The sequence below is a fragment of the Phasianus colchicus genome, chromosome 1 (genome assembly GCF_987193195.1).
Source record: "Phasianus colchicus chromosome 1, bPhaCol1.hap1.1, whole genome shotgun sequence".
Lineage (NCBI taxonomy): Eukaryota > Metazoa > Chordata > Aves > Galliformes > Phasianidae > Phasianus > Phasianus colchicus.
Window position 1 is genome coordinate 94,640,766 of NC_143436.1, and position 23,312 is coordinate 94,664,077.

Below are 23,312 nucleotides of genomic sequence, written 5' to 3' on the forward strand. Positions count from 1 at the left end.
TTGCCTTTTGTTCCTTGCAATGTCCTCCTCTCAGCCCTGTGAATTTGAGGGCTAGCACATTGCCATGGGCTGGCGTGTCTCTGCCTTACATTTATGCAGCCACAGGCAGGGGAGACATGAGCTCATCTGTACAGAAAGAGACCGGTTGGCAAGGTGGGCACCTTTCTAGGTGCTAGAGAGTGGATTTCACCCCCTTTGGGTGTGCTGCAAGCCATGTCAGCTGTCTGGTTCGCCATCAGACTTCACTTTATTTTCTGGGCCAGTCTGGGAAGGTCTCATCTAACTTATTTTTGTTTTAGCTCAGGGGCTATGACAGATACCTTCTTAATGTAGAGAGATTATTTCATATCTGTGATCTCCTACAATGCTGATGATATCATTTGATCCTCTTGCCTGTTCCAACAATGAAACTCCTGGAGATAAGTTTGAGTGAGAAGACCTCCTCCACTAGAATATCTGTGTATGTCATCTAGGGACAGAAAGAAATACATTGGGGCAAGGGAAAAATGACAAGAGTTTACTTTGTATTTGCTGATTATATGGTAAAATGCTGCAAGTAGAAAGAGTCCCTGTGATATTTCCGCATCAAACTAATGTTAAATATTGTGAGAAGTACAACTTGGTAAAAACGATCTGACCTACATTTTCCATGGCTACTGAATTGAATGGGGTTTGTACCAACTTATATCGCTGTTGATTGCAACAGTTAATTTTGAGTAGCTTCCTAAATCGTCTGGAAATGTAAGCTCTTGGCTGTGTAGAACTAGCTCCTCCTCAGGATGTCTAGATATTTGTAACTACTTGAGTCTCAGTTCCTTCAACAGAGTGATGTATCCTGCAGCAGAAGGGAACATGATGGATTCATACTGCCATTGTGTTATTTCCTTGGAACTGCAGCATAGGTAATGCTAACTGGTCTCACATTTTCTATGAATGATTTATTTATTTGTTTATCCTTAAAATTCAACAAAACTTGGAAGAAGAAAAAAAAATTCTAGGTCTGGTGACCTTTTTTTTTTATCTGTGTGACAGTAAAAGAGAACATATGGGACAGAAAAAAAAAGGAGAAGGGATGTTGACAGAAGCAAAGGAGTCGGAAAATCTGCCATCTTTCATTTTCACTTTGCAAAGCAGCTCAAGCGACTTGTGTGCTGCCTATTTTTAAAAATAAAAAGTAAAAGTTCAAGCTTCAAGAGAAAGGCATAAATGCTTCTAGGTTCACTCTCTCGTGTAACAGTGACTGGACGAGAAGGAATGGTCTCACATTGTGCCAGGGGAAGTTCAGGTTGGATATTAGGAAACATTTCTTCTGAGTGGTGAGGCAGCGGCACAGGCTGCCCAGGGAGGTGGTGGAGTCACCATCCCTGGAGGTTTTAAAGAACCGTGTGGCTGTGGCACTGAGGGACATGGTTAGTGGGCATGGTGAGGATGGGTAGGTGGTTGGACTGGGTGACTTTAGAGGCCTTTTCTGATCCTTATGATTCTATATTATTAGAATTCAATGGGGGAGCTGATCTCTGGTGATCTACATTTCTCATGTACATTTTCAAACAGGGTCGATGTTTCTGCAGCCCATTTCAAATAGCCGCCCTTCCCGACCTTTGCCTGGGAGATCTCAGAGAAGTTGCTGAACTCTCTAGCCTAGTCAAACTGAAACGGCATGGAGCCTGCCTCAGCTGACAAAATGTTACAGAGGCACAAATTACTTCAATCTTACAGCATCAGTGAAGGGGAGCAAATGTCACATCCCTTTCTCCTTCCTAGGAAACTCTAGTGCCTCTTGTGCCCAGTTGTCCCTGAAGTCTTCCGCCACCAAAGTGTGCATTAACATCTTTGGAGGATGGAAAGTTGCATTAATCTCTTTTCCCTTCTCCAAGCTGTGTGCTCGGTGTTTATTCTTGGGTTACTATCCCAAAAATCACCCCGGGGGCCGCGGGGAGCCCTGCGACCCCCTTAAAACCCCCCCCGATGCTCCTCAGGCGCAGCGCGCACCGGGGCCGCTAGGGGGAACCGCCCGCCCGGGAAATGGCGGCCGCCCAGCCCGGCCCGGCTTGGATGTATCGGCTGTAGGTGATAGCCTGGTGGATGCTGCTCTGCTCGCAGTAGTGGCAGAGCTTCGGGTTTGGGATTATGCCGAATCTGCTCTGCTGCTCCGGCTTTTTTCTTTCTCTTTGACAGTTATTTCACCTTTGCTTTTTCCTTATTAGCACCATTCATCAATAATACACCTCCTTTGCTGTTCCTGGTACAGCAGAGGAAAAAGAGAGGCAGAATGGGTATCATTATCTATTCTCATGCCCCTGAAGCATCCCTAAGTGAGCTCTTTTGTCAAGTAATATAAAATAAGCCAAAACTTCCTCTGAAAGCAACTCCATCCTTCATTCGTGGTGGGCACTGCGTTATGGGGAGAACGGCCAGGCTATGTAGTGAGGTAACTAGAATGGATGGTTTAGATAAGGATTCCTTCATTTTATTTTCTCTTGAATCTAGGTTGCTTCATTGTACTTCATTTTTCTGGCTTGTTTGCAGGTTTAGAGCTTGGAGGGTATTTCGGCCACTTTTTGTTATCTCTGGTCAAGGAGGAAAGAGAAGCAGTAGAATAAATTGGTTGTAAGAGGCTTTCAATCCATTCTCAGTGAGTTGGAGACAGGTGAAAGCCAGGCTGGCAAGGAGTGGGGAGGGCTGGCATGCACCAAGGAGAGGTGGGAATTATGGTAGTGGTTTGACTTTATGTATCTTGTGGGACAGAAAGCAAGCTGAGCAAATATCACTGGCTAGGTCTAAAGCAAGGAGTGGGTCTCTGTTTAGCACTGTTTCTTTGCCCAAAGTGACTTTTGAGAGGGATGGGATAGAGGACAATGTTGAAACATAGGTAAGATTTGAAAATACGTGCTCTGATCACACTCAGTTTTTTTCTCTGCTGACTGTGGCTTTTGAAATCCCAGCACTTGCAGTTCTCCAGTCTCACTGGTGCCTAGTGCTGACCAGTATTGTCGGAGTGATTTTGAGCCTTCACTCCTATGTGCTCAGATGTGTCCTGACTCAGTAAGAGCTCATGTGTTGTGTGCTGATAGTGATAGGACAAGGGGGAATGGATTTAAACTAGGATTGGGTAGATTTAGGTTAGACATTAGATTTCGTGATCTCGAGGAATGTGGACCTGGCAAAGAGTGGGGTCAGGACCATGAACTTTGGAAGAGTGAACTTTAAGCTGTTCAATGGCTTGTTGGCCAAGATCCCCTGGGATGCTGTCCTTAAAGACAAAGATGTTGAGGAGAGCTGGCTACACTTCGAGGACGCCTTCCTGAGAGCACAAGAGGTCTCCAACCCATAAGAAAGCAGAGGTGCAGAGGAGGTAGGACACTGGCATGGCTTGGCAAGGACCTGCTGGGCACACTGAGGGCAAAGAAAGGTGCATACAAGGTTTGGAAACAAGGGTGTGTACCTGGGAAGAATACAGGGATGCCATCCGGACTTGCAGACATGGATCAGGAAAGCCAAGGCGCAGGCAGAACTGAACTTTGTGAGGAATGTGAAAAACAAAGGAAGACATTCTACAGGTATGTTGGCCAGAAGAGACAGGCCAAAAAGAGTGTACCACCTTTGGTAAATGTAAAAGAACTGGCTTCAACGGACGAAGAGAAGACTGAGGTACTGAATGAGTTCTTTGCCTCAGTCTTCACTGGCAGTCAGGATTCTAGTATTTCTCACATCCCTGAGCCCTGCATACATAAACCTCTGGGTGGGGACCGGGGCGGTAAATCCCCTCCCACTGTAAGGGCAGAGCAGGTTTGAGATCGCCTCATGAGACTGAATGTGTACAACAAGTCTATGGGGCAGGATGGCGTGCATCCCAGGGTTCTGAAGGAGCTGGCTGAGGTGGTTGCTGAGCCACTCTCCATCATATTTGAAAAGTCGTGGCTGTCAGGTGTGGTCCCGGATGACTGGAGGAAGGGTCACGTCACTCCCATTTACAAGAAAGGGAGCAAGGAGAACCCTGGGAACTACAGACCAGTGAGTCTCACCTCTGTGCCTGGGAAGATCATGGAACAGATCGTCCTGGATGACATGCTTGATCACATGAGGAATGAGCATGTGATTCGAGACAGCCAGCATGGCTTCACCAGGGGACGGTCATGCTTAACAAATCTTGTGACCTTCTATGATGGAGTGACGACATTGCTGGACAAGGGTAAGGCAACCAATGTCATTTACCTGGACTTGAGCAAGGCCTTTGACATGATCCGCTACCACCACATCCTTATCTCCAAATTGGAGGAATGTGGATTTGATGGGTGGACCACTCGATGGATAAGAAATTAATTGATAGGCCACAGACAGAGGGTGGTGATTAATGGTTCTGTGTCTGGGTGGAGGCTGGTAATGAATGGTTTCCCCAAGGAGTCTGTCTTGGGACCGGTGCTCTTTAACATCTTTATCAATGACATCGATGACAGAATCGAGTGCACCCTCAGCAAGTTTGCTGATAACACCAAGCTGAGTGGTGTGGTTGACATGGTGGAAGGAAGGGATGCCATTCAGAGGGACCTCGACAGGCTTGAAAGGTGGGCCCAGGTGAACCTGATGAGGTTCAACACAGCAAAGTGCAAGGTTTTGCTCTTGGGCCGAAGGAATCCCAGGCATCTATACAGACTGGAAGGAGCAGTCTTTGGGAGCCGCCCTACAGAGAAGGACCTGGGGGTCTTGGTAGATGAAAAACTTAACATGAGCCAGCAGTGTGCTCTTGCAGCTCAGAAAGCAAATGGTATCCTGGGCTCCATTAAGAGAGGGGTGGCCAGCAGGGACAGGGAGGTGATTGTTCCTCTCTATTCTGCTCTTGTGAGGCCTCATTCAGAGTACTGCAGCCAGGTCTGGAGCCCTCAGTACAAGAAAGACAGAGAGCTGTTGGAGAGGGTCCAGAGGAGGGCCACAAAGATGATCAAGGGGACTGGAGCACCTCCCCTACAAAGGCAGGCTGAGGGAGCTGGGCTTGTTCAGCCTGGAGAAAAGAAGGCTGCGGGGTGATCTCACTGCAGCCTTTCAGTACCTAAAGGGAGCCTACAGAGGGGAGGGGAATCAATTCTTTGAAAGGGTAGATAATGGCAGGACAAGGGGAAATGGTTTTAAGTTGAGGGAGGGAAGATGTAGGTTGGATGTCAGGGGGAAGTTCTTTACAGAGAGAGTGGTGAGGTGCTGGAACAGGCTGCCCAGAGAGGTTGTGGATGCCCCGTCCCTGGAAGTGTTCAAGGCCAGGTTGGATGGGGCCCTGGGCAGCCTGGTCTAGTATTAAAAGGGGAGGTTGGTGGCCCTGCCTGTGGCGGGGGGTTGAAAATTCATGATCCTTGAGGTCTCTTTCCATCCGGGCCATTCTCTGTGTGATTCTGTGTGATTGGGAAGTTTTTCACACAGAGGGTGGTGACACACTGGAACAGGTTGCCCAAGGAGGTTGTGAATGCCCCATGCCTGGATGCATTCAAGGCTAAGCTGGATGTGGCTCTGGGCAGCCTGGTCTAGTGCTTGGCAACCCTTCCCATGGCAGGGGGGCTGAAACTAGATGATCTTTGAGGTCCTTTTCAACCCAGGCCATTGTATGATTCTATGATGCTGTGCTCAGCTCATGGGACATGTCAGGCAGCTTCAAAATGAATTGTGTTTAAGCTCAACTCAAGCAAGTTTGTTTCAGGGCCCCCTGGCACTGTGAGGAGAGAACTGCTCAGTCTGTCTCCTCCTGCTCTCGTACTCCTTCCTCTTTTCTGATTTGCTTTGATCCATAGCTCTTGTTTTCTTCTGTCAGGCTAATACACAGTTCAACAAAGGGAAGCCTGAAGTTCTGCTCCTGAGAAGGAACAACGCTATATTCCATTGTTTGCTTGGGAATAACCATGTGGAATGCAGCCTTGCAGAAAAGGCCCTGGGGATCCTCAGGGACATCAAGTTAAACATGTTTGTTAATGTCAGCCATGTACTTGCCGCAAAGACCAACAGGCTTCTGCATTAGTAGTGTTGCCAGCAATTGGAAGGGGGTGATCCTTCCCCTACAGTGGTGATGCCACACTCAGAACACTTGAGTCCATTTTTGTGCTCCCCAGTACAAGAGATACAGGGATATACTGGAATGAGTCCTGTGAAGGACCACAAGGTGATTATGTAACTGGGGCATCTCTGATATGAAGAAAGGCCTGAAGAACTGGCGCTCTTCAACCTGGAGAAGGGAAGGCTCAGCGACCATAGAGGTGTGTATAAATGTTTGAAAGGCAGGTATAAAGGAGACAAAGCCAGGCAGGCTCTTTTCAGTGGTGCCCAGAGGCAGGATGAGAGGCAATGGACACAAACATGATCTTCCATATGAATATCGGGAAATGCGTTTTTTACTATGAACGTTGGCATAGGTATCACAGAGATGTTGTGGAGTCTCCATCCTTACAGATACTCAAAAGCTATCTGGACATGGTCTTGGGCAGCATGTTCCAGATGTTTGTTCCAGCCTTGAGCATTCTGTGATTCTAGCAGTAGACTGGAAATCTTTGGCAGTCTCAGGCTTCACCAAGTGAAAACTGCTGAATGCCTACTTCCCTTGACTTCTGCTTTTCTACCTGTAAAACTGTGAAAAGACCTACCTATTTACTGCAGATAAGTAGTTAATTAATATTTCTTCTGCACATTGAAAATAAGTTGGTAAAAACTGACGAAATTAACAAAAAAGACTGACAATAAATGAGGTTAGAAACAGTCTAATGGTAACATAACTCATGTCTGTGAAAATTAAGGTCATGCTTACTTGTTATATATACGTCACTTGTTTGGAACACTAGTTTCACTAGTTTGAGTTCAGTTTACTTGCTGTCAAAGTAGTTGCGGAAGAAAAATCCACACCAAATCCTTGCCTTGAATTTTTATTACCTTAAATTCCTATCTTTTTGCATTTACCCAAGTTGAAACCTGACCATGAGAGAGGAGCTTTATGATTAGAGGGCATGCAAGCCCTGTACTGATCAGGATTGATTCAGCACTGTCTTACAAATTGTGCCAGGACAGCTGATAGAGTCCAACTAAGTTAGGACAGAAAATAAGCGGCAGGAACTGATCAGCTGTCTGAAAAGGCTATTAAAACCAAGCTGGACTTCCCTAGCAAGGGAAGACAGGCCAAATACTGGACTGTTCTTTTTTTTTGTTACTAGCCAGTGCTGAGTAAGCTTGTTATTGGTGGCATTCTTCTTGAAGAGACCTCATTTTGCATGTGGTGGGGCAGCAGTGCTGGTCTGCGTTGAGCCCACCTGGTCCTCAGTCTTGTCAGGCTTTTTGGCTATCTCCCAAAAAGGAAGCACAGGTGAAAGCTTTTGGTTGTTTTTGTTGTGGATAAAGACACAGCTTTGCCCCTTCTGGTTAATGGTATGTGTTTGTGGAAGAGTTATCTCCCAGTGACTATCGTTTTAGAAAAGGTAGGTGTGCAAACAGAGTGATTTCTTATTTCATGGCTCTGGATCATTTTATGCAGCTTTGTACTGCGAAATGCAGAAAACTGGGCTTAGCCAAAAGTGAGTTGCTTAGCAGACGCTTGCTGTCATACAAATTAGACACAGCTTTTGCATCTTGGAGTACTGCCAGCAGAGAGCTAGCTATTGCATTAAATGTCTACTACCCCTCATGATCCAAACTGAAAGCAAGGAAATTAATCACTTTTCTAGCTTCACCTTTGTAGTTAGCACTTTGTGTGGCATTAAATTTGTTTTTTGTCTTTTAAACACAAGCTATAATATACTGCTCTGAAATTCAAATCAATGGGTGTATGGGGAGAACAGGAAAAGATTTAATTTAGCAAGAGAAAGTATTGTGCATTTGTAGGATCTTTCTCATTTTAAAATGGAAAGGGATGTTAACTGTCTTAGTGCTGTTTGTCTGTTACACAAGAATTTATACCTACAAAACTAAAGTTCAAATAAACATGTAACTTGAAGAGTGGATACCACTGACTTGAACTACTAGTGTATAAAAAATAGAAGTGTTCAGTAAACACTTTCCTTGCCTTTTTACTCTGCCTCAACCAAGTCAACAACTCAACATGAAGTAAACAAGTGGATTTTAGAAAATTCAGAGTTCAGCAATTTCCTGAGGATATAAGGTTTCTTTCAGTCATTGCTGTCTGCTGTGAGAGGGTTTTGATACTTGAAGGGCTGTGTCAGATTGAATTGGTAAATTCGACTGTTTATGCCAATGCTGCTGACTTCTGCCTGTTCTGTACTATGTAGTCTTTATCTTCTGTATCACCAAAGCTTTGATCTATTTACTTATTTATTTATTTACTGAATGTATCCGGAAACCCTAGGTCATAGAAATGTTTATTTTTATTTTAAAGGTTTATTCTTCTTGGTTGAGGAGAGAAACAACAACAAACTAGAAATTAGGCTCCTCAGAAGACAAATAGAAAATCCTAAAGAAAAATTCTCCTTAATACATTTCAGGATTGTGCAGGGGAGGGGATAGCAACATATTGCTGGTATTTTTAATAGTTCTGATATTGATAGTACTGTCCCTGTAGTGTAGCAGCACTTTTCAGAAGAGGAATAGGGAAGAAAACAGCAGGTAAAACTCACTTCTTGTGGTTCTGAAATGCTTGCAAGCATTAGATTTATGCTCAGTCTTTACAGGTCTGCTACAAGAGTTTCTTCATGCTTTTCCTGCAGCCTTTTTTTTCTTTGATCTTCAGAGCTCTAAAAAGCCCTCCCTTTTCTGTAGCTCACAGGAGTGATTTTCTGTTTCCCTTCTGCAAAGGAATCTGAAATACAAAGGCCAAGTAGGAAAGTGTGCTTGCCTGGAAGTAATGTGCTGAGTTTGTAACTACTGGAGAAAATAATTTGGCAGATACTTATTTCTGTGCACCTCCCTAATGCTAAGAACAATTAGACACCAGCTGAAGGCAGTGATTGCCAAAAGCGCATTTGGATGAGGTGGGTGTTTCTGGGTGGTACAGTCATGCATTAACAAGTGTGACTGCGTCATGAAAACAAAAGTGTATTAATACCCCAGTCCTTCTGTAGGAATGTGCTATCCTCAAGAGGAAAGGACAGCAATTGGTAGGGAGCGAAGGAGAAGGACTAAGCACAGAAAAATGAGGTGTACTTAACTTACTGTTAGTAAAAATGTCTACCTGAATTGGATGTAGCATTCATAGCTACTTCTGGAATCATCCTCTGTGAAAGATGAAGTGGGAGTAGGTCAGCTGCTCCAAATCCAGTTCTCCAAGTGTTTGAAGCAATCTAAATGGACGGGCAGTTGGGCAGTTAGCAGCAACTGGGAGGGCAGCTGCTGCAGCGATAGGGGTCCAGGGAGCTTTGTCCAAAGCAGAAGTAGATGGAAAACCCTTTCCTCCAATAATTATGTTCTCTTCTGAGAAACAGTTAAGAAAACAGACTTTTTTTTTTTTTTTTTTTTTTTTTTTTTTCTTTTTCTGTTTGGAGGACTGAACTCCTACAGGGTAAAGAGCTAATTGTAAAAAATAAGTCTTAGTTCCAGTGCATAAAATCTTGTGGTCTTTCTCTTGCTTTTTTAATTCAGTGCTAAGCTCCAGTTGGTGGCTGTGTATCTTGTGGGGAAGGGAAAACTGATCCAGCAGAAAACTTAGCCATTATGCATCTTGAAAGAGAAAATTAGAGGTTTTCTTAGCACGTCACATGCACAGATAGATGCTAAAGAAACGGTACTGTGTGGGGATGTGTAATGGAGTGTTTGTCACCATGGAAGTTTCAGACACCAAGAAATGATAGTCCACAATCTGTAAGTGCTTTTAATGAGATAACTACCTGCTTGCTTGCTTAGGTTTCTTGTAGTTGCATCTTCCACCACTTTTGGAGGATGAGTGCATAGAGCTCAGTGAGAAGGTTACAAAAAAAACCCACCCTGCATTTTGAGAAATATTTAGCAGCTTAGTTTCAGAGTATGGTATTGTTGATAGCGCATAAGTGAGAGCTATTTTCTATTTATCTACATACTATTCTATTCTCTGAGCCTTATCTATTATGAGTATCTTCAGTACCTTTTCTCCTCAAAAGCAATCCTTGTTTTTTCTTCCAATTTGCTTTCACAAGACATTGTCAAACATCTTGCTTGTAAGAGGAAAAATAGTACACTCTGCCCTCCAGCAGATTTATAGGGAAGAGCAGGGGAAGAGGAAGCCTTGGCTTTAAATATCCAGAGTTAGTACTTAAAAAAACAAGGGAAACAGTTCTTCAAACTTAAACGTTTCACTGTGGTTTTCCTTGCGGCCTTCTGCTAATCTGGTAATCCTTTGATGAAGCTGAGTTCTGTGACTTTCTGGAGACAGCAGAGCACAGCTGATCCTGAACACAGTTATTTTCTTTCAGCATAATATAGCCATCGCTGAGGTCACAGGGGCTGCTGCAGCTGTACTCTGACAGCAGAGTTATCAAATGCATTACTTTATGCGGCATACAAGCCAAATTACATGCTGCCGCATCCTAGTGCCTTCAAAATTTAGCTGTGCTTTGCTGCACTAGAGCTACATGATGTGACAAGTAAGCTTTCCACTAGCTTCCTAGAGGGGTTAAAATCAACAGTAAAACAAACGCATGGTTTCTGGTACTTGTGAATAATATCTCATTTGGATCTTGATGTCAAAGCAGAATACAGTAAATTTCAAGTGACAGAAACAAATTAGTTCAATTTCTCAGGTCTCAAACCTCATCATCTTTCATGAAACACCTCTGACAGCTGTTGTGGCAGCTTGTATCTTGGGGGAAAAACACAAGCTGGAGTGCATACGAGGTCTTTTCAGCTTTTCTGGGACTTGGGACCAGTGCCAGATGCTTTGGGAGAAGTGGGGTTTTGGAGGTATTCCTCCAATTAGCATCCTATGGGATCCCTTCCCAGGTGTGTACTCTGAGAGCACTTCCCTGCCCTTTCTGGAGAAGGGCTACAGAGGTTTTTCTAAAGACCCACGCTGCCTAAACTGTGGTTGGAATCTGCTTCCTAATATGACTGGGAAGAAGGTGCACAACCTTAGTGCTTGAGGCACAGTTGAGAAAAGATGTGGGGGACATCCTGCTTCTGGGGCTGGAGGAGCATGTGCTGAGCTGGAACTTCATTTGGTGGCTCTAAACCAAACCTCAGTAAGCCAGCCACCATCAGCAATGATATGTGGGCCCTGGCACAAACTGAGTGGATAAGTTTGGTACTCAAAAATATAGAGGGATTGTGCCTGGACAGGCGTGTGAGATAGAGATGAGGTCATGAGCAGGGATTATCTCATGTTTCTAAAAACAATAGAAGGACAACCAGCAGATTTTTACCATAGATCCTACTGAAATGGAGTCCCAGAGCACCAGGCTTTGAGATCCTAATCACTGGAGGTATACTGACTACCATACCATTCCCTTGGGGCTATGGCCATGTGTGTCTTGAGTGTGCAATGGCAGAGGGCACATAATATTGGCTCACTATGAACTACTGAGCTGTGAAAGTGTCTTGCCTACTACTGGGGCATTGCAAGGGCATAACACATGAATGTCCTGGGAGAGGGCAGGGCTGGAGCAGAACACAGCTCGTCAGTATAGTATGATGTTAGGAATATTTAAGGCTGGCACCCTTTGTTCAAAATAGCTTGGCTCTGTGCTGCAGGCCTGTGAAGCTGTATTTTCCATTTTACTGATAGTAGGGACCAATATCTGTTTGTCGTTTACTTAAAACTTCATCAGTCACTTAGGGTTGCTTTTTTTTTTTTTCTTCTTTTTAAAATTTGTTTCTTTTATCTACTTCAAGAGTGTATATTTCCTTCATATTTTATGTAATACCTATATGCTTCAAACTAAGCAGCTCTGCAAATGCCAGCACGGTCAGGGCCTCAATGAATATATGCTACCTCTTTCTTCAGAGCAAAACTGATCCTGGAAGATCCATCTCTTTAAAACTTGGGCAATTTGTGCTCCCAGTGCTACTTATATAAAAGAGTCATAATGTGAATGCAGAGTCTTGGTGCTTTTCCTTAAATACAACAAATGTGTTCTCAGTTATATAAATTTATACATGTTAAAAAAAGCAATGAGCATGTTTTGCTTATATGAACAAAAGCTCTTAAAGATATTGCCTACACCGCACAAGCTTCTGGAAAGCTTTCTTGAAATCTTCGTTAAAGATTGTGTAGATTAGAGGGTTAATCAGGGAATTAATGTATCCCAGCCATGCTAGGAAATTAGACATGTCTTCTGAAATGTGACATCTTTCACAGGTGTTCACAACTACTTCTTTTACAAAAAAAGGGAGCCAGCAGATCACAAAAGCCCCCAGGATCAGACCCAGAGTAGTTGCTGCCTTTCGCTCTCTTGTACTAGAGATTCTCTGTTTTTTCCAAGACTTCTCATGCTTAGATTCAGATCTGGGGCTTCGTATGCTGACGTTGATTTTATCACAGTCCACCAGTGGATCTGATGTTTTCTCCATTGTGCTGGGCATTGAAGTCAATTTGGTGCTTCTCTCACCTGTGTCCAAAAGGACTTGTCCATTTACCTCTTCCCTGACTATCCTGCTGACACTTCTTCTGTGAAAGGTCTTTGCTGCCTTGTATATCTTGTAATAAAGGATCAGAATCAAGGCCAGGGGGATGTAGAAGGCGCCAAATGTAGAGTAAATAGTGGAAACAATGTGGTCATGTTTGATGATGCATTCATCGTCCCTGCTGGTTGTCTGGTGCCGCCAAAACAAAGGCGGCATGGAGATAAAAATGGATATGATCCATACCACTGCAATCATGATACCAGCATGCTTTGGTGTCCTTTTCCGTGCGTATTCCACAGCATCTGTGATTGCTCTGTAACGATCCAAAGCAATGGCAGAGAGATGCAAGATGGAACACGTGCAACATGTAATGTCCACACTCAGCCAAATGTCACACACTACTTGCCCCATGATCCAAGTTTCCTTTACAATGTAGACAATGCTGAAGGGCATCACTAGGACTGCCACAAGGAAATCAGTCACTGCAAGAGAGCAGATCAAATAGTTGGCAGGGTGGTGGAGTTTTCTTGTCACAATTATTGCAGTCATCACCAGAGAATTGATGGCCGTTGTCATTAGCGCAAGCACAGACAGGGTAATGGAAATGAGAATCTTGGATGTCACCCACTTGAATAGTTCTTCTGATGTACTGTTTTGTTCTGTTGAATTTATTAAATCCATGGTCCCTCTTAAAGGTGATCTTTACCAGTAGAAGTTACCTGTTGAAAAAGTAAAAACATGCATCTTCAGTTTGCAGAGAATCTTAAATTTGTCATCTTAAAAGACTATAGGCTCCAAGCTTTCAGGAAACTCAAACTTATTGTTTGAAATGATTTTGGCTCCAGACAGTGATGTTCTTGGCTGCTGCTGTGTGGGATGCTCTGCCTTTTCTTTGTCCTTGGTCATGCTGAAGTGAAGGTCATGTTTGAAAGACAGGGGAGAAAAGAATGCAGTGGTCCTGAGATGGCACTGCCCTGTAGGGTGATGTAAATCACTGAAGGGGACAACCATGTCTGTCCCTAAAGCAAGACATTGACATCAGTGCAGCCCCCATGGTGCAGAGCCAGACCTCCTGGTAATTGCTTACTCCAAATGAATTGTAGTGGGTTCTTGAAACTGATTAAACATGGGCAATCTCATCCTAAGGTAAGTACTAATGTTGCTTCTAGGCTAATGCTGTCTACACTGCTGAGCAGTGTAAATACCATTGAAAACCTTAATTCACAGAAAGTTAGTGAAATAATTCTCTATATATAAATTAGGTTTTTCCTATCAGTATGTGACTCCTTGCTTGTATAGAGAAGCATGGACTCTTTCACTTGGGACATTGTTTTCAAGAGGAAACAGAAAAGTGAAAAATTGTCGTACAAGTAGGAAATGGAACAATTATGTGTTGAAAATTTCTATTTTCTTGTGCAGCTCTAAAATTAAACAGCAACAGCTGAATATGTCTTCAAGCTTCAGATGGATGACTTATTGTCAAACTGAAATATATGTTAATTAGACACCTGAGAATGTCATTACTTTTCCTCTGGTTTTGCTTTTCTGTGGCTGCTGCCATAGTAAACTGCCCAGAACTTGAATGCTGGCTGTTCCTGTAGTGGCCATCTCTATGGAAATAGTACAGCCCCTGTACGGCTCTGCAGGAAGTTAAAGGCAGGGAAATACTGATAAAATGAACTCCAGGTTATGTTCTGGGAATGTGCTGTTTCACCCTATGTTCTCATCAAAAAGGATTTCTGAGCGCTCTGTAGTAGAAACTGAAGTAGGAGCTCCTAACTTTTTTGGACCAGAACTTGTAACTCACAGGAAGAAGATCAAGTTGGGTTTCATCCTCTTGTGAGTTCTGGTGTACCATTTCTTGTGCATGGAAGCTCTACTGGACGAACCCCTTGGTGGAGTTTTCTCTGTCCAGTTCTGGACTATAGTAAATGAGTTGTGTTTCTGTTGCACTGGGTGCTACAAGAAGAGAAAAATTAAATAGGTGACTTTTTTTTTTTTTCCACCCAGGAAAAATGGGCCTCATTAGCATAACTACAGCCTTTTTGTATTGTGCTGAAATGGCTTTAAAAAAACTCATATATTGTAAATAGCCTTTAGTTTCTTGGACAAATTTTGTTTGATATTCTAACCAGGGCAATGCTTAATGTGCTACTGGGCTACTTACAAAGGTTTTTATCACTGCTTGACCCCAACTCTTAACTGTATGGAAGGACAAGGACAGGCAATACATTTTATTTTGTGTTATGTACAAACACTGAGCAGAATCTTGCCCTGTGCATGAGCTGATTACAGCATGCGCGTGCTCTCTTTCTCTCTCCATGCCCCTCTTTCTGAACTTGAAATATACATCACATGCATAAAAATATATCTTTTGTCATGTCAGTGTCACCTTAAAACCTTCTGAATTCGCAGTAATTGCTAGGTTGCAGATATTTTTGTCCGTAGATAGCTGCCTTCCAGTGAAGGAATAGGCAGATATAGTATTATCTAGTGAATGTTCAACCTCTGCTAAAAAAAAACTCCATCTTCTTGCTTTTTTTTAAAAAAAAAAAAGGTTTGTTGTTGTTGGGAAAAACTAAGTCTTCTGTTGATATCCAGCAGTTGATCATATTTCAGAACAGTTACTCATTACTGTTAATTACCTTATAAATTTCTGGTTCTTTAAATATTAGTTCATAATTGCAAGCAAGCAAAAAGCAATTTAGAATGGAATTTATAATGAAAGCTGATTAATAGTTTTTGAAAGATTATTCAGTCTGATAATACAGAGTAAAGAAAATAGTGTGTTCACAGAAATGGTGTGTAGGAATAAGTAGGTTTCCTTAGTAGTGTAAAGATTTGGAGGCTCTTTGTAAGTGCAGTGACAGCAGTGCTCTTACTTGCCATGTGGTTTTCTCTGTCATTTTCAGATTGTCATCGAGTGTGTTCTGATTTCATTCAGGCTGATAGCATGGACCCTCAGCAGAATTGAAGACTGTCACCCAAGTATTCATTGCTGCTGTTTTATAGATATTTGTGCCAGGCTCTTCTGTTTACAGGATGTAACCTGCTCTGTAATGGTAGCCATCTGGAAGTATGCCCTTTTCCTATGTGGAGTGTTAGGACCTTTAGAATCCCAGCAGATGCCTGGGGCATTCAGTGTGGGCAGAGCAAGGAACATGACTCCATGGGACTGAGCACATTCTGAATCTGAAATGTACTGGGGGTGGAGGAGTAACTCATAAGATGTTTAGGTTTTGCAGTTCAAGTCTCTGTTAACTGAAGTCATTTATCACAGAAGGTCACAACAGACCTATTTCTAGAAACACATACCATAAATTACTGCAAAATTACAGATAAATCAATTGAGCTAATAACAACTGAAGATAATACAGAATTCTGCCTAACAAGCACCCTCTCAGGAGAAGCCTGGGCAAATAGATATGCTTTGAAGCATGCCATGAATATCAATATAACACATGAAGGAAACAAATTTCAGAGTCCTAGAGAGTACGTGCTTCCAGCTTAGAAATGCACAAATCCATTTATTGCCTGAACACAGAGACTTTGATTTGTTACAGAAGGATAAAATAAATAAATAAATAAATAAATAAATAGGTCCATTTCTGTGCCTTGAATGCAAAGCACAGAAGTTGCGTAGTAAACCTGCTTTTCTTAGCTGTGTTACCAATCTAAAAGTCCCTGTGTTGGTAAAATGATACACTGCAGTATGTTTTCAGTCGGGTGCTATAAAGATGATGCTTGCTTTTAATTTTTGGACAGTGCTTCAAATTCTTTCAGCCAACAGAAATAGTTCCAAATGGTTAAAATGTCAAACTCTGACAGGCTTAGCCCAGAAAGTTATCACCTCAGATGTCTCTACTGCCATGGTGTTGCACTTAGAGCAAAATCGAGAGGAGGAAGGTTCTACTTCCTCTGAAGCAGCTGAAATGCAGAATCAGAGGGATCGCTCATGCTGCCAGGAAAGGAGAACTTGCCTTGTGATGCTGGGTACTGTTAGAGTATTGTGAGAAGCAGCGTGAAGTTGTTAACCTCTGGCAAAGAGGCAGAGTCAAGTGCAGAAATAGCTCCTGTCCTCACCTCCCTGGTGAGGGGAGAAACTCACCTTCATGTTTCTCCTGAGGCCACATGAATTGCAGCATGCTGGGTATGGTTCCTTTGGCACGTCTCCTTGCAGAAGGCTGTGGTTCTTCCTGTGCTACTCCGCCAGCATTACTAGACACTCTGTGTTTTCCAGCCTGCAAAACACCAGATACTTCAGTCCTGAGTGTGATAAACCCAGATAACAGGGGATCAGGGGAGTTCTGTTCCAGGGGTAGTTCCTGCAGAGGTACCACCAGAGCTGTCTTTCACCTGGTAAATGAGTACAGTAAAACCTGTATGGGGAACAGGGCTGCTGCATTGTGGGGGGGTTAGTCTGTGATGCTCTCCTCTCTTCTTTTGCCATGTTCTCTGCTTAGATCTGTTGGGTTGCAGCGTATTCCATTGCTGCTTGTCAACCCTGCTCAGGGGATACCTTCCCCACTTACTGTCATCAAGTCTGTAGCAACCTCTGCATTTACTTATATGGAAGAATGATGTTCAGAAAGTAATTATGCATTCCTTGCTGGTGCTTCTAGTGATGAAGTTGAAGGTTTGTTGCTGTGTGTTTTTTTTTTTCTTGGCTCCTTTTGGAGAATTAGTCACTCATCTGTGTTTGCTCTTTATTTTGTGTCCCTCTGCCATCTGTTTTAATCTAACTGAGAGGGATGGGGAAGGGAAGAAGAAGGGGAAGACAGTCCCCTAGCCAGCACTCTGAGAGGAAGGAAGGAGGAGCAGCAAGAATGGCACAGTTCACAGTGTGACAGGATTGCTTATATAAAACAGTAAGCCTGCCTCCCAAATGCAGCTTCAATTGTTGGGTAGATGGACAGTGAACCTGTTTTGAATTTGAACATTTTGGCTGGAGAAAGGGAAACGTTCAGACATTCTCAATATTCCCAGGGGAGATGGCAGTGCTTCATCTCTGTACTTCATTGGATCACAAAACTCAGTTCCCCCTCCAGTTTGAGGCTGATCTGAATCCACAGTTCAGACCTCTCAGGATAGTGGTCTGGGTGTAGTTGTCCTGGAAAACAGTGCCTGTGGGTGCTGTGTGAATAAATGTCTATGAGAAACAAAGTTGTGCATTGGCATCCCATCCCCCTGTGTGAGTGGAACGGTCTCTGCAGTATCTCTGCACAGATCAACTCCTGTGTACATGTGATCGGCACCCCATCCATAGAAGTACATATCCCCTTGGGTGGGTGGCCAGGATCTAAGCTTGGACCCTCCAGATCTTTAATTTAGTTTACATTTTACAGTCTGAAATCTTCTTTTTAACCAAAAATTTTCTGTCTTAGGAAAGGATGTTTAAAAACTTTTCCTACCATAGAGCTAGAAGAGAAAGAAAAAGCAAGTATTGCAAGTATTTTTTAATTTTGTTTCAAGTTTTGAGTTTTTTTTTTTTTAATTTCTGTTTGCTTTGACAATGAATCAAAGTGATTATTCACCCATCTCTGTCTGCAATTTGTACAGCTAATTTTGTACTGTGCAGGAGTGACTTGCTTTCGTGTTTATCAACTAAATTTATACCACAAAGTGAAAGTACAGAATTGCTTTGTGTATGTTTCAAATCACTGCCCTTTGGATAAGGACTTGAAATCTGCAGGAATGATAAAGCTGTGTTGGAGCAAAGAGGTCTAAAGCTAGCATTACTTCCTTTGAATGGTGATAAAATGCAGCCTTGTTTCTCCCACTTCCCACTCATCCGTATGCTTAAGGGCCAAGTGTTCTTTGACAGCCCTCTGAAAACACAGGCAGGCACAGCTGTAAGTAAAAAACCTTTCTAATCGATACGCCTACATCTGAAAGTCTATTATGAGAAGGGCTTCAACTTTGAGGAAAAAGGTCTACTAAAGGCCTGTCAAACTGAAAAATCTGGCAATAATCTTGTGCTTTTATTAAATAATAATAATAATGGTGCACTTTGGTTAATAAGCATTTTGTTGGAGTGCCTCCTATGTTACCTGGCTTGGATAATGTGTGCACCTTTTGTCTTGCTTCCTTGGATGTTGGTCCTAATTCAATTAGTGAGATTAGTCACTTGTAGCTCACAGGAGTTTTTGATTCTATAACATGTTATGTCAGCCTTTTCCAGTAGTGGTAGAGAAGTTGTCTTTATCTAGCATGTTTTTTATTATAAAAACTTTGAAAGCTTTTATTGTGCCGGAAGAAACTGCCTTATTTACTCCAGGACAGTAATAATACAACCTATCTTCAAATATATCTGGAACAGATCTCTATTTCAAGTTGGAAAATAAGAAAATATCATTTTCAAACCTGGGCCAGCAACAGTACATTTGTTTTTCTGCTGTGTGCTCACCAAGACAGCTCTCAAGAAGAACTGGCCTCAGAAGAGTTTGGTGGAAGAGGAGTGAACATGACAGGTTGGTGTTATCCTCTGCAGCAGGGATTCTGCACAGCAAAAAGAACATTAGGAATCTGTGGTTAATTCCTTCAGTTTGGAGAGATGCCAATATTCACATAATCTGCAATCTTATCTCTGCCCTTTGCCTATATTTTTTGTCTTTCCATCTGCCTTTCCATCTGTCTTTCCTATCTGAGTGCATACTTCCCAGTATTTTGCCTCATACTTCTTGTTACAATGTCATCTCTATTCTGGTTCTTATCTAATAATCTCAAGATCGAAGGTCTTTCCCTAGGCTTTGTTACCCATTTGTGATTGAATAGGCCTATCACTCAGCAAAGTGTGTGCTGGGTTTGTGCTGAGCAGCAGTTCTCTAATATCCTCTTTACCAGGATAAACTGATACAATTTGGACTATTTCCTCTGAGTGGTGCACATGGAGTTCTGGCTGAGAGGTATTTTAAGTAAAACAAATAGAATCAATCCTTAAATTGATGGCTTGGGAAATGGGAGCAAATGTAAAAGTCTCAAAGTAGAAGTGGAATTTAAAGTATGTTTTACCAGTCTCCCTGGAAAAGAACAGGAGTAGAGGGGTCTGCATGCTTCCAGAAAAACAGACAGGATGTGTTGAAACCTTTCTATAAGAGATGCTTTGGGAAGCTTCATTTAGAGGACGCTGCCACCACTGTGCGAAGGAGAATATGCAATGGGGAACGGCACAAGAGACTGTGTCCAGCCCAAAATGTTGACACGCTGGGAAGCAGCAAGTGGAGGGTAGCCCTACTAAGGTACATAATGCACTAATCTTCCTTGAAACTGTTACGCTGAAGTTTAGTGTGGAAAAAGTGAACTTTGAGACCAAAGGTGGAGCTCTTTAGCTCTTTACGTGGAAGACTGAAGAAGTCTTGTGAAGTGCATCTGAGATATTTGTGAAGAAAGTATAGATGTCAGATAAAATCTCAACCTGGGATCATGCCCATGGGTTTTCATTTCAGAAGTAACTAAAGTGTCACAAAGGCAGGCAGGCTGAATCACTGTGCACACACTGACACATGGTGGACTCAAAACCACATGATGTAGCAGTGCTTTCTTACTTTTTACAGCTTCCAAATAACCTGCAGCTGTCAAGCATGTCTTTCCCTTTACTTAATGTCATTATTGCATTACAGCATGCTCACTGTTAGAAGTACCTCCGTTTAAAATGTCAGCCTTGGGTCAGCCTGCATAAAATGAGAACTGTGAACAGGAGAGCTAGGGGGATGAGGGAGCAGTGAGGGGAAATCTGATGGGGAAGCTGAGGGGAAGAATCTGAAGGGGGTAGCACCTGCTGCTTACTACTTGCATGCATGTATGTCCCACAGTGCTGTTCAGTCACACTGAATATATGCAGATACAGTGACTTCTCACAAGAGTGAGGATGCCAAGTAACTCATCCATGCAATACCATGGAAGCTTGCATTTAGGACTTTTGAGCAAGCTGGCATGTTGCCTTGACAGAGAGCAGATCTGCTGAGTGGGGAGGGCAGGCAGGAATGCAGACAAAGTAGCCCAGTGCTGTGCCCAGGCCGGAGGAGCTCTGGAGCTGGTCTGTGGCTCTTGGGGCAGAGCTTGCTGTGCCACTTCTGTTAGGCAATGTCTGTCTTCACGGCCAGTGGTATCATGGCTTGTTAAAGAATTCCTGGGAGACTTTGGCTTTGAGCCTATCCTCAGGGCTATAACACTTTCAAGAAAGCTAATAGCAGCAGGATAGTGTTAAAATATGTCCAAACTCCTAATTCGGAATGCAGATTTAGCTTCCCCAGGAAGCTTTCTGGATGTGTCGAGTCTCCTGCTGCAGACACTTCCATTGCTGAATGAGGTCTTAAGCTCCCTAACACTTTGTGAACTTGTATTCATTCTTGATAGGCAAATAATGGGCTGTCACACACAGCTCTTTCCTTTGCATAATTCTGATGAAGCTGTGACACTTGACAAACAGCACAGATGACTATGAATGGCTGCTTAAAATTAAAGCAGATGAATCAGAATTAATTATGAAAAATGGCGTTATTGTTGTCCCAAGAATTCAGTACAGACAGCCCTTGTTTAACAAGATTATCCAGCTTCAATCGACCCCCAGAACTTTTTAGGATTACCATTTCAGAACCTTAAGTGCTTTATTGATAAGAAATTGTTTCCAAACAAAGTTTCAAAGCCTGTTATTCTCCCTACCCCTCTCCTCCCCCCCCACTTCAGAATCAACTGATATTGCTTTTCTAAGATCTTTGAAAACATAACTTTGTGATTATGAAAATCTTCAGTACTGTAGATAAATTTAGGTACTACTTTATGCTAGGGGTGCTTCTAGTCAGCACTGCAGCACATTGTTTTCTATGCAAGGAAAAAATGTGTAACTTCAAAAGATAGTTGAGCAAAGTTATCTTTTAGATTTAGATTATAATATTAACATAAAAGAGCAAGAATTTTAGCATCTCTTTTCTCCTTAAGCTATATGCTACAAAAGTGAAATTTGCCTTTTTATGTGATAAGGATATTTATTTGCAATATTGGTGTGCACTTGCAATATATTTCAAAACATTTCACAAGGTTTGTTTGTTAAAAGGTGTTTTATAGCACTTTTTTTTTAAAAAAAATACGTATTTTTTGGATCAGATGAGAACAAGTGATGTTAATTTGACGATGAACAGAAGCATCAAACTGTTTTCCCCTAGTTGCCCAAATCCATAGAAAGTGCATTAATGCTCTGAGTTGCTTTAGGAGAGCTTGAAAACCTCAGCAATGGTATGCTTTTTTTGGTCTCTGGAATTTGGGAGAGGGAGAGAGAGAGGGAGAGAGGGAGAAAAAGAAAGTAAGCTTTCACAAAATAACATGGTTAAAAAGCATTAGTAAAGGACAGTTGCAAAATGGTTAATATCCCAGTCTTCAAAGACTAGAAGAAGCCTGGAAAAATCAAAGGTGAACGCTTCTTTGTTACATAGCAGAGCATCTTTGTGCTTTGCACTTCTGCAAATGCTGAATTCCTTTCCCTGGCGTGCTTAGAGTTGACCTCTTGCACTGGGAAGTTGTTGGATTTAACTATGAGCTATAGCAAGCTGAACTGTTTTTCTTTCAGGAGACTGAAAAAGATCAAATTATAACATTGAATCTCTCTGCTGAAATTCATCTTTGGCTTTACTCTTTGAAGCTGTTGAAATTTAAGGAAAAAAGCTTTTATCAGTATCACACTGTTGGCAAGTAATTAAAAATGTAGTGTTTCACATTGCATGCCCTTATGCATGTAGATATTGCATCCTGTTTTTTGCATATCATTTCAATGTTGTGTCTTTTAAGAAGTTATTGCAAATCATGTTTTCTTATGTTTAACGTGACTCTTTATTCTCTGAAGCTGAAGAATATTTTAACGTTAACTCTTCTGGAAAGAAGCAGTGAACAGATTCAGGCAAGTCCTCATGTCTGTGTACTTCTTTGCTCTTTTTTCTAATTTCAGTGTTTCCCCTTTTTTGTCACTAAATATTGGCATTACATTCTGGGATCCTTTTACCTCCATGTCTTCATTCTAAATTTTTGGGATGTAGCTAGGTCATATCAAATCTTTCCCTGCAGACTCCCAAGATTTAGAAGCTGTTTTAAAAAGATACAGCTAGAGCTGTATCTAGAAAGTGTCTTCAGATCAATTGACCAAAATATCTATGGCTTCAAATAAAACTAGCAAGCCTGTGGAGAGATAGCCAGATTGCTACTTGATGACAGTCTAATTTTATACGGAGCAGCCATCTCTATCAAAGCACCTTCGAGATATGTTTACATTCCTAAGTTTGGGGTATACACACACACAAACACACACACACACGTGTCTGTACGTTATGTACATGATATACATATATATACATATGGTATGAAGGCATCATAAAAAAGTTCTTGGACAATCTAGCAAGGCACATCAATAAGCTTTTGCCTGCTTAATTTGCTGTGGTAGTTGGAATAGAAAATTGATTTATTTGCCAGTATCTGAAGAAATCAAATATGTTGTCTTTAGTTTGAAGCCCTTTCTGTTCTCTAGGTTTTGACTCCAGTTTTTGAGGATGAGAAGTTCCAGCAGCATTAGCTGCAGTTCCTGGGTTTATTGGTGCTTCACCTCTACTGCAACATCTATTATTCCTTCTGGTAATTCAGATGGATTGCATTAGGCCAAGCATGTAATCACAGTATTTTCTTTCTGCAAGTAATTTATTCTAGTCAATTTGTTCTCTCTGTTTCTGATAATTTTTTTTCTTCATTAGAAGGCGTATTCATGTAGCTAATTTAGGTCAATGCAGCTAAAATTGTCCAAAAATCTTTGAGTCTTCTGGATTGGATTA

General features: G+C 42.2%; 1 protein-coding gene across 5 annotated transcripts in view; it reads right to left on the reverse strand.

Moving 5' to 3' along the window:
- Nucleotides 1-12,084: 12,084 nt before the first annotated feature.
- The window catches only part of HTR1F (5-hydroxytryptamine receptor 1F), a 111,039-nt gene continuing 99,811 nt past the window's right edge, over nucleotides 12,085-23,312 (reverse strand). For 2 of the 5 annotated variants that reach the window (XM_090134472.1, XM_090134474.1), the window contains 3 exons: nucleotides 18,911-19,002; nucleotides 16,613-16,745; nucleotides 12,085-13,223 (listed from right to left, as the gene is read on the reverse strand). In XM_090134472.1, coding sequence (XP_089990598.1) covers nucleotides 12,085-13,185 — 1,101 coding nt within the window. In that variant the 5' untranslated portion in view covers nucleotides 13,186-13,223; nucleotides 16,613-16,745; nucleotides 18,911-19,002. Of the gene's footprint in view, nucleotides 13,224-16,612; nucleotides 16,746-18,867; nucleotides 19,003-23,312 lie in introns of those variants that run through there. The other 3 variants (XM_090134473.1, XM_031612682.2, XM_090134475.1) reach the window with 2 other exon arrangements.